The 16532-nt window shown below is 35.7% G+C and overlaps 1 protein-coding gene across 3 annotated transcripts in view; it reads right to left on the reverse strand.

The window, feature by feature from the left end:
- Positions 1-16532, reverse strand: part of Vps13a (vacuolar protein sorting 13 homolog A) — a 191877-nt gene that overhangs the window by 156320 nt on the left and 19025 nt on the right. For all 3 annotated transcript variants that reach the window (XM_031389843.1, XM_031389844.1, XM_031389845.1), the window contains exons 4-10: positions 14961-15056; positions 14607-14708; positions 10063-10172; positions 7882-7941; positions 5958-6017; positions 5679-5759; positions 5361-5418 (exon numbers count right to left, since the gene is read on the reverse strand). In XM_031389843.1, coding sequence (XP_031245703.1) covers positions 5361-5418; positions 5679-5759; positions 5958-6017; positions 7882-7941; positions 10063-10172; positions 14607-14708; positions 14961-15056 — 567 coding nt within the window. The remainder of the gene's footprint in view (positions 1-5360; positions 5419-5678; positions 5760-5957; positions 6018-7881; positions 7942-10062; positions 10173-14606; positions 14709-14960; positions 15057-16532) is intronic.

Genomic DNA, 16532 nt, shown 5'->3' on the forward strand with positions numbered 1-16532 from the left:
GAGATATTGTAAATAAAGAAAATATCTAATAAAAAAAAATATTTGGGGGTTTGGAGAACACTCAGAGAGGAGAGGATAGATTAGCTCATCAGACCCTTGGAAATGGAGTTAAAGGCATCCAGATTCTAGTCCTCATAGCTAAGCAGCAAGCACTCTTGACCAGCTAAGCCATTTCTCTACCCTCACTTTCTAGCTTTCTGAAACATACATGTTGTTACCTATTCAGCCTACTGTGAAATTGCACACCCAATCTCTTTGCTCCTACCTAAAGGTACCTTCATACCCAGTAGCATCCTTTCCCCACTTCTCCTCCAATCCTCCTCTTACCAGTTATTTTAACCACCCCTCAATAACACTGCCCTTCTTACTCTAGCAGTACTTGCTCAGGAAAACCCACCAACAGCACAATGTAGCCAGAAATATCCCAATCATAATAACTCAATTTAATACTATAAATATTAAGTAGACTCTTAATAATACAGAGGGGCAAAAATCACACAGCACTCCTTGTACTCATCTTGACCTGCTAAAGATCCATCATCAATTAATTTTAAAATTTTGTTTTTAAGTTTAACTTATTTGTTTCTGTGGGAACTGATCATATCCATGCTATAGCCTATTCTTCATGGTCGGTTAGTGGAGGAATTTTAATCTAGCAACATGGCTGCTCTGAAAAGGGATCACATGCAAAGACCTACATCTGTGTGATCTGGCTGGAATGTAGACACACTGGACACCATTAAATCCATCTGGCTGGAAAACAGACATGCCCTTGGTATACACCTTTAAGGTAAAATTACTTTGTAAAAGAAAGCAGCCATGTATGAAAGTGATGTCTAATTGAGGGAGGGACAAAGTAATGAATCATAGAAAGATTTGAGAGAGCAAGTCAAGAGATAGAATTCACCTAACTCTCAGGAGGACAGGGAAAGAGCCTCCTTAAGAGCAATACAGGGAGAAAGAGTTGAATCAGTTCAGCTAGTTGATTTCAAGTCAGTTCAGTTCATTGCAGTTCAGAGTTGATAGTTAGGAGTTAGTGTGGTGAGCACAGTACAGTGGAGTTGAATTCATTAGTGATAAGCTCAGATAGTTCAGTGTAGGTCAGCAGAGGGTAGTTAAAGCCAGAGGATTAAGGAGCCAGAAGACTAGAACAAATTGCTAAAGTCAGTGTAAGGCCAGGCAGAACAAGGAGAGAAGACAGATTGAATCAGTCAGGTTACAGAGGAATTTGAGCCAGAACAACTGAGTTACCCAGCCAGCCAGAGATCAGAAAGAACTAGAAAGTGTGAGTTTATTAGCAGTAAGTCTCAGAGGGTTAAACATTCTAGGCCTAGATTAGATTGTACAGAAGCTAGAAGTTTACAGGCCTAGGCCTACACATAGAACAGAGAAAGAAATACTCTGGGCTCATCCAAAACCCTGTATTTGCTCTTAGCTCATCCCTTTATCTGAGGAATTAAAAGTTACTATTACAAGTTAGTCAAGAATGAATATTCCACTTTTAAAGAATTGTTTCAAAGAAACAATGGAAGATATGTGTCAGATTTGGTGCCTGCAAAATGTAATCTGACCACATGGCTCTAGGCGCAAACTGAAACTCATCAGAATCACCTGAAGAGCTTATGAGTGAAAAGCCTCATCCCATAGAGTTGGATGCAAAAGGCCCTGGACAGGCCCAGAATGCAAACGACTAACAAGCTTCCAAATGATGATAATGCTACTAATTTGAACCGTACTTCAAAAACACTGCTAGATGTAGACTATTATTTTGTAGCCTCTTCTCTCTTCAGATGCCTTCAATACTAGGCCATCCTCTGCTATACATATGCAACTGGGAGCCATGAGTCCCACCATGTGTATTCTTTGGTTGGTGGTTTAGTCTCTGGGAGCTCTAAGGGTAGTGGTTAGTTCATATTGTTGTTCCTTCTATGGGACTGCAAACCCTTCAGCTCCTTGGGTCTTTTCTCTAGGCTCCTTTATTGGGGACCCTGTGCTCAATCCAATGGATGGCTGTAAGCCTCTACTTCTGTATTAGTCGGGTACTGTCAGAGCCTCTCAGGAGACAGCTATATCAGGCTCCTGTCAGATAGCACTTACTGGCATCCACAATAGTCTCTGAGTTTGGTGACTGTATATGGGATGGATTCCCAGGTGGGGCAGTCTCTGGATTGTCCTTCCTTCAGTCTCTGCTCCATAGTTTGTCTCTACAACTACTTCCATGGGTATTTTGTTCCCCCTTCTAAGAAGGACTGAAGTATACACACTTTGGTCTTCCTTCTTCTTGAAATTCTTGTGGTTTGTGGATTGTATCTTGGGTATTCCGAGCTTCTGGGCTAATAACCACTTATCAGTGAGTGCATAGCATGTATGTTCTTTTGTGATTGGGTTACCTCACTCAGGATGATATTCTCCAGATCCATCCACTTCCCTAAGAATTCCATAAATTCATTGTTTTTAATAGCTGAGAAGTACTCCATTGTGTAGATGTACAACATTTTCTGTATCCATTTCTCTGTTAGGGACATCTGGGTTGTTTCCAGCTTCTGGCTATTATAAATAAGGCTGCTATGAACATAGTGGAGCATGTGACCTTATTACATGTTGGAGCATCTTCTGGGTATATGCCCAGAAGTGGTATAGCTCAAGTCCAAGTGGATCAAGGACCTCCACATAAAACCAGGTACACTGAAACTAATAAAAAAGAAAGTGGGGAAGAGCCACAAGCACATGGGCACAGGGGAAAATTTCCTGAACAGAACACCAATAGCTTATGCTCTAAGATCAAGAATTGACAAATGGGATCTCATAAAATTACAAAGCTTTTGCAAGGCAAAGGACACTGTCAATAGGAGAAAACTGTAACCAACAGATTGGGAAAAGATCTTTACCAATTCTATATCCAAAAGAGGGCTTTTATCCAGTATATACAAAGAACTCAAGAAGTTAGACTCCAGAGAACCAAATAACCCTATTAAAAAATGGGGTACAGAACTAAACAAAGAATTCTCAACTGAGGAATACCGAATGGCTGAAAAGCACCTAAAGAAATGTTCAATATCCTTAGTCATCAGGGAAATGCAAATCAAAACAACTCTGAGACTCCACCTCACACCAGTCAGAATCGCTAAGATCAAAAACTTAGGTGACAGCAGATGCTGGAGAGGTTGTGAAAGAGGAACACTCCTTCATTGCTGGTGGGACTGAAAGCTGGTACAACCACTCTGGAAATCAGTTTGGTGGTTCCTCAGGAAATTGGACATAGTACTACTTAAGATGTTTTTAAAAATGCATGCATACATATTCTGAAGAGAAACTCCATTAACTCCTACTCCATCCCTATTGATTTAGTCAATACCAAGATTCTTCTCTTACAACTAAACTGTCTTACAAGATGAACTGATTATGTCCTGTCCCTAAAATTCTACTCCCATTTATGCAACAGATGTCATCCCCTTCTCCCACATCAATTCACAAACTCTCCCAAATCTCTTGATCATTAAATGTTCGTGTTCTACTGGATCATTCCTAGCTCAATATATAAAAGCTATATTTATCCCATTAACTAGAAGAAAAGGAAAGGAGAGTACATAGAAGGCAAGGAGAAATGAGTATGTAGCTATCAACTTATGAACATCAAATTCACTTTTCAATGTTTATTTAAAAAAAGGAAAAAATACTTTTAGGGCATTAGTATTTTTTTTTCCTTTACCAGCTAGCATAGTGGTACGTTAAGAGAATCATCAGGAGTTATATCAGGAGTCAGGTCCCAGCATGTTCATTTAACCAGCTTCTACAGAGGAAGGTTCACTACACCTATCTCTAATATAATATCTCACTGGCTTCTCCAGTGTCTGGTTCCTACTGCACAAAGGACCTCCTCAGGATCAGCCATCTGTACTACATAGCAGCTAACAGTAGCCAGGAACCAGTAACTTTCCCCAGGACCTTGCTAAGAGAGTCCTACATGGAGCACAGCCTGGAGATACAGCTCCAAGAGTCTTCATGAGTTACAGAGGTCAATTTACACAGTTTTTCTAACACAGTAGTACAGAAACATTCTGACCCTCAACAATGTTCATGGGTAGAGGGTCTTCTTTAGAATACAGGGTTCTTCAGATATAGCATCCATTCCTTTCATCTGCCATTCCTACATCATTCCTGTAGCATTCTTTCTACTTTCCACCATCTGATTCTGTTATCCAAATCCCCTTTTCAGTTATTATTTTCTTTCTCCAATTTGCTCTGACTAATTCACAGGAGATTAGTCAAATCTTAATGTATCTGAGAATCATAAACATATAATAGTTATCTGACTTCTTATTTCCTCTGAGAAGAAAACAGGAACAAAACTAATTCTAAAATACTGAGAATAAGATTTGTCAAAGGGACTGGGTATGTAGCTCAGTAACAATCAATCCCCTGAACTGAAAACAAAAAACAAAGACAACAATAACAAAACCTGTCACTGTTAGCAGAACTGCCAGTTAAGGAAATTATGAAAAGGTTATCAAAACCAGCAATACATAAAGGAATTTCATGGATGCTAACAAAACTCTGAAGAAGAACTAAGATAAGCAAGAACAGTTGACATTGAGTATCCTCAAAGCTAATAAATATTTTTAAATTATTTTTCCTCTATATTTTAGCAATTATCTTATCATTATAAAAGTAATACACAGGCCAGACACAGAGGCACATGCCTTTAATCCAAGCATTGGGAGTCTGCGGCAGGAGGATCTATCTTCTCTGTGCATTTGTTATCATCCTGAACTATACAGTGAGTTCCAGAAGGCCAGTTCTACCAGAGGGTTATATATGCTCACATAAAATAACAATAAAAGATACACATTTTTAAGTGAGATATATCTTTAATCACAGCATTTAGGTAAGGTAAATAGACTGCCATAAGTTGGATGCAGGCCTGGGCTACTGAATGAGAGTTTGTCTCAAAAATATATATATATTTGTATACTTTTTATACAAAGATCATAACACCACTACAACTATACCAGCTAGGTATATTTAACTGTACTTATGATTGTAAACTATCTTAATAAACATAACTATAATCAATATTGAATAGTAATTAAGATTTAACACAATTTATTAATATTCTCTTGTGTTAGATATTTTCTCCTAGTTTTGAAATATAACCAAATTTTCCAACAAAATATGTTAAAAAGGTATTTTGATTTTAATAAGTTGAAAAGTATATGTTATATATATACACATATATAAATAAATATATATATAAAACTAGGAGAAAGTTTAATATAAAATAACCTAGTATATCAGCAATATTAACATAATAGTTTGTACTAATTTTTCTAATTATATTTTTATATTATCTAATAACTTACCAAAATCATAACCTTCTGGAACAATATTTTCATTGACAATACCATTTTTCAAGGCTTCCTATTAAAAGGCAAATAGTTGTTATTTATATTTATGCTAATATCTTTATCCTATAAATTTATGTTATCTACAAGAGTATTTAAAAGTACTGAAAAATCATTCAAAATGTATTATTAACTATTATGAAAGAATGTTCCAGTTAATTATGTTTCTAAAACTACTGGATTTTGTTCAGAAATAATACTAGATCTAGAATTGGTAGGAGTTAAACATTATACAAAATATAATACAACAAATATGCATATAAATACTTAACTTACCAATGATTCATCATAATCATTCAGATAAAACATCTGAGAGTTCACATTCCAGTAAGCAAAGAGATTATCTAACCGGATTAGCTGAAAATAAAAAGTTTATTATTTCTGTTATTTTTTTTAAAGAATTTTTAATTTTTGCTATGCTCAGAAGTCTCAAGTAATTGAATCTTATTCAAAGTAACGCAAATAGACATAATCCACATGTTTACACACACACACACACAAATCATTTTTCTAAAATTTCCTTTTATCAAGTCCATGGGATAGAATTTATTTTACCTTCCGAACTAGTTTTTCAGTATCATCATGCAAACATGGAATCCAGTATTGATCAGTTGTCTGAAGAGGGGAATGGAAAAAGAACATTATATATAATAAGCAGATCATTATCATACCCTAAGACCAATTTGCCATGAAAATGCCTTTGAAAACATATCTATCATTTAGTCAAAAATAGTATTATCAGACCACTAACACTAACCCTTTGCTTTCAAAGAACTCACTGGTCAAAAACAAACAGAAATGAGCAATTTCAAACAAGTAATTTTGGAGGTCCAATATACAGCACACAAAACATGGCAAGAAAAAAAAATTCAAACTCAAATGTGTGCCAGATATGATGCCTAACCTAACACTTGCTGAAAGAACTCATTTCTAAAGCTTGATAATCACCATAGTCCACACACCAGGAATAGCTACTATTTACTGTAAGCCAAGATGATAGAGTTGGGTCTGCTAGCTTGTTTGTTTTGATTTTGTTTCTTTGTTTTATATTGATTGGTTTTGTTTGGGTTTTTGTTTTTGTTTTTGTTCTTATTTTAAAAGAGCCCGAAGATATGGCCAAAGAATAAAACACAGGAAGGAAAAATGAAAAACCAAATGTTACTTAGGGTCAGATTTCAAAGGTTTTATACACACTAAAGACAAGACTCCAGACTTTAAACTCAAAATAATCAGTCAGTGAGGACAAGAGCAGGTGCACATGAAGAATACTTGTCGAGGAGTGCTGCCAAAGGCCCCAGGTTCAAGCCAAAACAATTAAATTTATTAGAAATAAGAAGTGGGAAATACAGCAATCAGATCTTTATTTGTATATGATTACTTTCTTTCAAAACAGGGTTTTGGTGCCCAAATGGCCTTGAGCTCATGGTATTACTTCAGCTTCCAGAGTGTTGGCTAACACTCTGATATTAGAGAGATAGTCCCACTGCTGTGTGAAGAACTGACTAGAAGAATAGATCCCAAACTTTAGCATGAATTATGATCTCCAGGGGTGACTTTTAAAGCATAGATTTCACACTAAAGAAATGGCTTGGTGGTAGACGGCTAATCTATCATGCCAAGCCCCTTCACTGCAACAACTAGTGATAATAAACATACAAGTAAACATATATCAGAATGCCAAGCCAAGAGTTTGTAACAGTATGAGTCTCATATGGCAGACAAGTTTCTAGGAACCTCCAAAGTTAATAATGAAAGGCCCTGTCTGTGGAGCTGCAAAGATGATTCAGGGGTTAGAGTGAGGATGCCTGTTGCAAAGGACCAGGTTTCAGTTCCAAGCACTGACATTGTGACTCACAATCACCTGTACCTCTAGTTCACGCAATCCAACACTCACCCCTCTGATTTCTGTGGGCTCCTGTCATGTGCATGTGGTACACATAAATAAACTCAGGCACATACAAATACACATAAAATATTTTCAATAAATAAACCTACTGCTGTTATTGTAGCAATAATTTTCATATTGCTAAACATAACTAGTAATTCTCTATATTTTTCAACCTGTCAGCAGCACTGACAGTACATACCATCCACTGTTACCTACTAATATCTGGGTCTGCCCCTAAACCCCGATCTTTTCTTTTTTACCCTCAGAACCATGTTTTAAAAAAACAAACAAACAAACAAACAAAATATACTAAATAGAAAATGCAATACTGAACTGGAGTAAATTTGAACTGTATTATATGTAGCTAGAAAGATAAAAGTGAAAAACATAGTAAAATAAAAAGAGGCAACATAGAGAAGAACCATAAATATACCTGTATCAACTTAAAAAGCAAAATCAACAATTCTAATCAAGTCTAATGTCTTCCTATACCAGCTCTACACGCCAACCAAACACATACCTGGCAGACTTCTGATACTGACATAACCATATATCTAACTATGCTACACATTTTCTTTTTGAATCAATTACCTGAAGGCTGATATTTTGAAGGGAAATACCAAAAGAAAGTGGTTTGTCTCGATTTGTGATCTGAAGAAAAACAAAGTAAATTAGATGGTTTGTCAATTGGACAAAAATCAATTCATAGAAACAGTTAAATATCTGAGAAATATCTTATTCCAAATATTCAAAAACATTATTTTTCAGGACAATTCTTCTCTATTTTTTTTTCTAAAAACAAAATTGTGTGTCCACTGAGTAGAAAAAGTCAGGTGGCAGAGGCAAAAGTAAACCTGCTGCTTTGCTTTAGACCTGTACCTCTGGATAGTCCTTCACTCCAGGCTCCTCTTTGATAACTATTATTCTCCTTAAGAACAAATCAGGCAGAATGCAAGGCCCTGGTCTCAGCACCAGATTGCAGCTAAGCAAACCAAGGTAGGTAATCACCATTGGCACCTGCGTGGGCACAGTTCAGAAGCTCTGCTGCTTCCTGGGATGGACTGAAGCTTAACAGGTGAGACAGCCACTGTTTTCAGGCCCAACTTCTGATAGAAAAAAAATTATTTGCATATAAATTTTCCACAAATATGTTTAAAAATATCAATCTCTAGAATTACTTTAGAATGTAAAATCATTTGAGTCTAAAGTAAATACTTTAGACTCAAAGGCATACTACTTTGAGCATTTTTAAATAGACTTGGTCTTTCCATGTATACACTAGACTTTTGTTTTGTTTTGTTTCAACCTCAGGCTCTTCTGTCATCTTTTAAGCTGCAAGCATCTGGAAGCTCTCACACATCCATAGCTGTTGAGTGCCTCTCATAGGTGTGACAGTATTAGGTCATGAAACTTGTGTTATACGAATAACTTTAATTTTAAAAGGGGAAAGGAGAAAGGTACATACAAAGATTTATGTATGTTTTCATTGTAAAAATCCTATTTTTTGTTAAGTTTTAATTGCTAAAAAAAAAAATAGTTTGAATCCAAAGGAGGCTCTTTAAAAGAATTGTTTCTTCTAAGAACCAAAAGAAAGCCAGGCCAATGACAATTCTCTAGGTTGCATGTACTGGAGTTGTGCCTTTTCTACCACATAGGATTTAGTAAACTTGTCAAAAATGATATAGCAACATTTAATGCAAATGGAATGGTTATCTTTAATTGTGACCTTGCCACAATCTGGAATCACTAGAGCAGGATCCCAATGAGGAACTGTCAAGGTCAGGTTGCTTTGTAGGCTGGTATCATAGGACAAAGAGTGTGTAGGGTGGGGTGATTGTCTTGATGATGTTAACTGGCATGCAGCCCTCTTTGGATGACATCACCCCCTGGGTTTGGGTCCTGTACTATGTTAAAGTGGAAAAAGAGAACTGAATATAGGCATGCATATTTACTCTGTTTCTACTTTGACAAATGTGCATACAACTCTCTGTTTCACATTCTTGCCCTGACTGTAACCTGAGTTGTAGCCAATAAAACATTTCTCTCTTAAAGACTTTTGTCAGGCCCCTACACATTTGTAGCGGATGTGCAGCTTGGTCTCCATGTGGATTCCTTATGAAGTAGGAGATGCCTCTGACTCTGTGGCCTGCCACTGGATCTCCTTCCTCTAGCAGGACTGCCTGACTGGGCCTCAGTGGGAGAAGATGCTCTTAACCCTGATGGAACTGTATGTCCCAAGGCAGGGTGGCACCCAAGGCCAGACTTCCCCTTCTCTTCAGAGAAGAGGAGAAAGTGAGGGAAGGAATTTCTAAGGGTAGGACTGGGAGCAGAGGAAGGAGAGGGCTGCAATCGGTATGTAAAGTAAATCAATCAATAAAGAAAGAAATGAAGTGTGGGGAAGATGTGTTTGTCAGGGTATGTTTTCACAGCAATAGAAAAAAAACTAGAACAGCAACTAAATAAATACTTAAAACAATAAACTACTGAAGAGCATAATTAAGTTAGCTCTACTTATTCTTAAGCCAGTGCTCTTTGCTGGAGGTAAAAAAATCTGTGGAATTCATTAACTCCCAAGACACTGCTCTCATAACTCAAAAGTTTAAACAGTTTAGCAAAGTCTAATCAAGTGCCCACTGAAAATGTAACAATAAAATGAAAAGATCTCATGGTCATCAGCTCTCTGTCCTTCCACCTCCCAGTATTTACTAAGCTGCTCACTACAGAGCAAAGGCCACACACAGTCAAATACATACATGAGGATAAAATACTTACATCATCTTCATAACGAACATGGATATTGGAAATTTGCACTTGAAGGTTCTTTATGATTTGAGTAATTAACTTTTCTGTAAAAGTGTCCTGTTTCTCCTCCTGAGGTTTTTCTAAAATTGCAAATATTCTTTTTTAAATTGAATGAAACACAAACCTTGAAATTATCCATATATTAAAGTAAAATATTGCCTTGTTAAAGAAAATGTAAAACACTTTACATAGGTCACTTGAGATTTCCAAAATCTTTCATATCAAAGGTCACTCTCTCAAAAGCAACTAAATGCAAAATGTTTAAAAACTAGTTTCTTGTCTCATTAGGCTGCAGCCAATTTTGTTAAATTCATTAGTATTAAATTTTATAACCTGAATGAAAGGGCCAGAGGACAAGGACATCTGCCATGACACAGTGTCTTCTACAAATGTCAGGAAACCCAACCATAAAATCGTAACAATATGATTGCCTAAACAAATAACACACAATGCTGCACAATGCCAGCATGGATGGGAGACTCAGAAGGCCTCATCCCTACATCAAGACCTACAGATAACTAAGGACTGCTTAGAAAGGGAGAATCAGTGTTTTCCTGAAAAGCCTCAGGAAAGGTTATCCAATCCCAAGACGTCAACCATGAACACATGTACATCAGAGTGACTTTAAACAGACTGAGCAGGTTCCACTTATACATACACTGTACATGTGCACACATGTGGAATTATTATTAGTATTTAATGATAATTTAATTTATCAAATTTTATTTGTATTATATATTAAATTCATAAATATTTCATATTGTATATAATATAAATATATAGATATATTAATTTTAAATAGTTTTAATATTATTTAATATTTAATAATTATTATTAATTACTATTATTATTATAGAAGTGATCATATACGTGAGAGGGATAAGGGACATAGGAGGAGCTGAGAAGGGTAGGGAGGTGTAGAAATAATGTCAAAAGTCTTTGTCTTATACACTTATTTATTTGAGAATTTCATACATGAGAACTGTATTTATAATCTCATCCATTCTCTCAAAGCCTCAAAAACATTCCCACAGCTCTCTACTTCTGGCACACCTTGCCTTTAAATTTGGAAGTAAAGCTATAGGAAGATAACTCTTTGCTGTGCATAATTATTAAAAAACAATCCATGCTATATATATCTCCAGCCACAGCAGTCTCCTGCCCCCCATGGTTATCCCCATGGTTCACTTGCTGCTGAACCCACTCACATTCCTAGCTATCTGCCCCCTATAGCAGTCACAAATCAGTAACCCAATAAAATCAAAATCCAGTTAGATTTATAACAGTAAATTATCAACTCACAAAATGTCTATTCAAAGAATTCAAAACTCAACTGATATATACACAAGCTGCCCACTTAGATTGGACAAATTACCCTATATTATTCTATTGCTCTTCTATGATATTCATAGCTACCGGAGGCTATTTCAGGAGACGTGGATCATCTTTCTCTGTCCTTTTCTTGTCTCTCTGTCCCTCTCTGCTCGTCTCTAAAACTCTCAGCTCACCTTCCTTTTCCACTGCCCAAACACAGGCTCTACCTGCATATCGAAAGCAATCCACAATTCCTCTGTCACTATCAACAGCAATCCACAACTCCTCTGTCATTATCACTGATCCCAACTATTTTGAAGGTAATACATGACCCAGATGTCAAAAATAAAATGATAATTCTTATATTAGCTGATATCCCACCAGGATCTAGGATATTATTTGCTTCTTAGTATGACTCCTTTCCATGCAACCATAAACTTCAATTCTCCTTCTATTTCTGCCATCCTTCAATAGATTTTGTGTGCTTCTTCCTCTGTACAATCACTAGGTGGCAGGTTTCCTTAAAACTTAATCCTAGAATTATTTCTCTTCTTAGTCTATACTGTTGCTGCAGAAAACATCATTTGCATCCTAAAATATTTAACTGTTACCCTAATGTTGAGAACTTTCAAAACAATATTGAATTTAAAAAGGTAAGCTGCAAAGTGGGGAGCATGTGACAGTAAACTATCGAGCAGTCAGCCTGGCAGGGGACGAGGCTGCTGGATACCGACCCAGGAATGAAGGAGAGGGAAGTAGATCCCTCCAACGTGAGCTTTTAATACATCTTGCTGAAGCACTTAGACTTTATCCTAATATTGAGGCATCATCAGTGTTTTAAATAGGACTGAACATTAGTATTTTGGACCTAATAAATTCTCATTAAACATTATTTATACTGTATGAATTTCCATTTTTCAGTAAGGCATCATTAAAGAAAAAATAAAGGAAAGAAAACACAGAAAAATTGTAAATCCACAAGGCCAGGAGAAAGTAAAAGACTTGGGAAAAGCAACAAAAAAGCAGATGGCTTCAGACAAACTGAAGAAGAAATTTAAATCCTAAACAACCCAGAATGGTGCTGTCACTGATAGAGTTTTAAAACCAAGATTATGAAAGATTCAAGGACATTAAACAAAAATGGCAATCTGGGAGCATCCATAATGGAAAGGGATGTTACAAAACTCAGTGTAGGGGCTAGAGAGATGGCTCTGGTTAAGAGCACTGACTGCTGTTTCAGGTTGAATTCCCAGACCCACATGGCGGCTCACAACTGTCTGTAAGTGCAGTTACAGACATCTGATGTTGTCTGTAGGATCTGATGCCCCACTCTGACATACTCAGACACTATGCATGCAAATGTTGTACAGACTTGTCGACAAAACACCCCTACATGTAAAATAAAATTAAAATTATTTTAAAGAATTGGTTTAAGATCTGTATGGTAAGAAGTCAAATGTGTAGGAGTCCCCTTTGCCCAACCCAGTAGCTAAGAAACTATCCTGTGTGGTTCAGCATACTGAACCCAGAAGCATTCATCACAGGCAAAACAGACCTAACAGGCTCCAAAATCTGATAAACAGTACATGGGAACAGCAGGAGCCTACACAAGAACAAAGTAAAAGTCCTCATAATGAAACCAGATCTGCATTCACTCACTAATACTAAGTAAAGAACAAAGCTATGATTTTTGAATTTTTATTTGCCAGGCAGGGTGGCACACACATTTAATCCCAGCACTCAAGAAGCAGAGGCAGAGGCAGACAAATCTTTTTGAGTTCCAGACCAGCCAGACATATGCAGTGAAACTCTACCTTACAATATACAAACAATCAATCAACACAAACAAACGACGTGTTATTAGAGCAGAATATCTGCCTTAGTAGTAAACATTTACATCACTTGGTCAACTGTAATGGTCAACATCAAAGGAAGTATGTATGTGTAAGATAAGCTAAGCAGCCTATTGCAACTGTGAGCTGCACATCCTATTCAAGCAATAAGGTACTTCTCTGGGACATGGCTAAAGGGATGAATACAAACTTTGTTTTTATATTGAGTCTTATTGTACTATTTTATTTTTAAATCTGTGTGTGCAGGGGGGGTGTATTATCTTGACAAAGTAATTTTTAAAGGAAAAGGCCTAGCAGACTTAGAAAAGAGAATTAGGAGGGAAAGGGATGACTACAAAGAATATAAAAGAAATGTGTCAAAGAAAGTAGAATTCATGTGATATTCCCACAGATTGTGCTAAGTTTCCATTGATGTTGCCAAGAGGTAAAATATGAATTATTTAGAGTTTATTTTATTTTTCACTAAGGACAAAACACACACACAAACAAACAACTTCATAGTCTACTGATGGCAGACACCTACAACTAAGGAGGCAAACACAAGCCCATCATGATCCAAGGAAAACCTGGGCTACTTGGTAGATTCCAGACCAGGCTAGGCCATACAGCAAGGCCTTTTGCTCATTAAGAAAAAAATAATAATTAAAAAAAAAGCAACACCCTTTTCTTCCCTCAGAAAAACAACATAAATCAGTATATTGTAGGAATATTTAAGTCATCATTTATACGATTTTAAAATATGTAGTTATTCAATGAAAAACAAATTAGAAGAAAAACAGTGGAAAAAAATTATAATTTTAAAATAAGAATTGGATATAGTATATTTACAAGCTAAGAGATAAGACTTATAAAGAAAAGATGTGAGAACAAAGATATAGAAAGTCCCTAGTGATAGTAACAAGAAGATAGCTGAAAAAAAAATCAGGTTTCTATGGGATTCCCCTTCCATTGATGATCAATGGATTATAATGAGTCATTTGACCTACAATGAATTGAGGCAGAGATTGGGGGAATAGATTAAGGCAAACATAAACATATTAAAGGATTAAGTATATTCAAGAGTAAATAATATAAGCGGGATATAAAGACAAAGGCTAGAAAGGTAATAAGATGTATTTGGTAAACTTGCTAATATTAAAAACTAACTTTATTCTCACAACAATTATTTGCCTTAAATTTTTGTAAGGTAAAATTTCTGCATACGTAACAGAACACACAAACCATGTAACTTTCCAGGTAATAAGATGGTTTGCTGCTTGTAACATAATCTCATTACATCTAGCCAAAACCAATATGCTAATACAATAAATATTTACATCCTTTCCTACGAGTTTATTGATATTTTACCTTGATCAACTACTTTCTGTTTTGCTTCTTCAATTCTTTTCAGTTCCTGTTGTTTTGTTTCCATGAGTTGCTTTTCTTCTTTGATAGGATCATACTCTATTCCTACAAAAATCATATAAAATATTCAATTACTTGAAATTTAAATATACTCAATTCAAAAACTTAGCACTGAAAATAATGTGAACAAAATCTACTGAGAATTAAAACAAACAAAAAAGCAACTCAATCTGAACCAACAAATCCTAAATTGAAATGCTAAATATCTTCACCAAGAGTCCTTAGAACAAAAATATAAAATATGATTTTTCCATCTAAAACAATAATAATTTAAATTATAAATTTTAAATGACTTACTAGAAGAAGGCACTATGAGTAAAAAAATGTCTTCCAAAACAGCTTCAACTGGTTGAGTATAAAGGTTTTTCCATGGAATTTTAAGTTTAAGGCTACCTACATTTAAATAATAAAGACAAGAATATTGTTCATTCATCATGTATCTACCAATCAATTACTATAAAACATTAGAAGAAGTCTTTGAATGATATGGAGAACATGCAATAGTGTCAGAGGAACCATACAATCCTATAAAATTAACTATACTTCTATACAACTCACTTAGAAATAGGTACATTTTCATTCAACAAATATATCAGGAAATATTCTGTGGCATATAAAACAATAAATAAATATACAAGTAAAGTGCTAGGAACACAATAAAAGTAACACATACAAATGAAATATATTATTAAAGGATGGCAGGTACTATATAAAATATATACAATTAGCATCTTAATTGATTCTGTTTGTTTACTGAGCTTTCTATTTCTAGTATCTGAAAATTAATTTCTTGTGAGATTTTACAAAGGGAAAACAAACAAAAAACAAGCTCTTAATAAAATAGGTCTATCTACTTTTCTTCTATATATGTATAAACATAAACTTATCTTTTGTTTTATACACAGTTTTGCATGATGGTGCTGGAATCAACCCTGAGATGATTAATACTGACCATCAACCTGACAGGATTTGCAATCACCTATGAAACAAGCCTCTGAGAATGTCCATAAGAGTATTTCCAGAGGAATTTAGCAGAGGGAAAGCATTATAAAGGCAAGCAGTAAAATCTCAGGGACTGGAGTCCCACACTGAGAATGGAGGAGAGACCGTCCTGAACCCCAGCATTCCTTTCCTCTTCCTGACTACTGACATAATGTGACAGGCAGGTCATTCTCCTGCTGTCACCTCTTCTACATCATGATGATGTGCACCCTCAAACCAAGCAACCCAAGCCTTCCTTCCCTCAGTGCTTCTGTCAGGCACTCTCTCACCACAGCAATGAGAAACAGAGCTACTCAGACCCTCAACCTCTCTTGGTATATTTTAAATTTTTTGTTGAATTGAGGTTACACTGACATACACTAAAATTCAAAAATCATCAATATAAAACTTAAGTAACTTCTGGCAAATGTTTTAAACAACATATAACGCTGGGCAGTGGTGGTGCAGGTCTTTAATCCTGCAGAGGCAGGTGGATTTCTGAGTTCAAGGCCAGCCTGGTCTACAGAGTGAGTTCCAGGACAGCAGAGGTACACAGAGAAACCCTGTCTAAAGGAAAAAAAAAAAGATAAAAACAACATATAACACATTTATTTATAAGATTGTTTTTCAATATGATTATTCCATTCAGATAAAATATTCCTTAGATTACTGTGTTACAGTAAATGAAATCAAATCAACTTAGATTATGAAAAATCCTTGCACTGGTTATAAGCCTTCAAAACAAAAGAAAATTACCAATCCAAACTATCAGAAAGAGCCAATAACTAACGTGTCAGAAGGAAAATAACTGGTGCTATCTTCTACTTCTTAGCTATGCTAAACTGTCATTAAAAGAACGAGACAATTTACATTCTAACAATGACAAAG

This window comes from Mastomys coucha, unplaced genomic scaffold, assembly GCF_008632895.1.
Source record: "Mastomys coucha isolate ucsf_1 unplaced genomic scaffold, UCSF_Mcou_1 pScaffold21, whole genome shotgun sequence".
Taxonomy (NCBI): domain Eukaryota; kingdom Metazoa; phylum Chordata; class Mammalia; order Rodentia; family Muridae; genus Mastomys; species Mastomys coucha.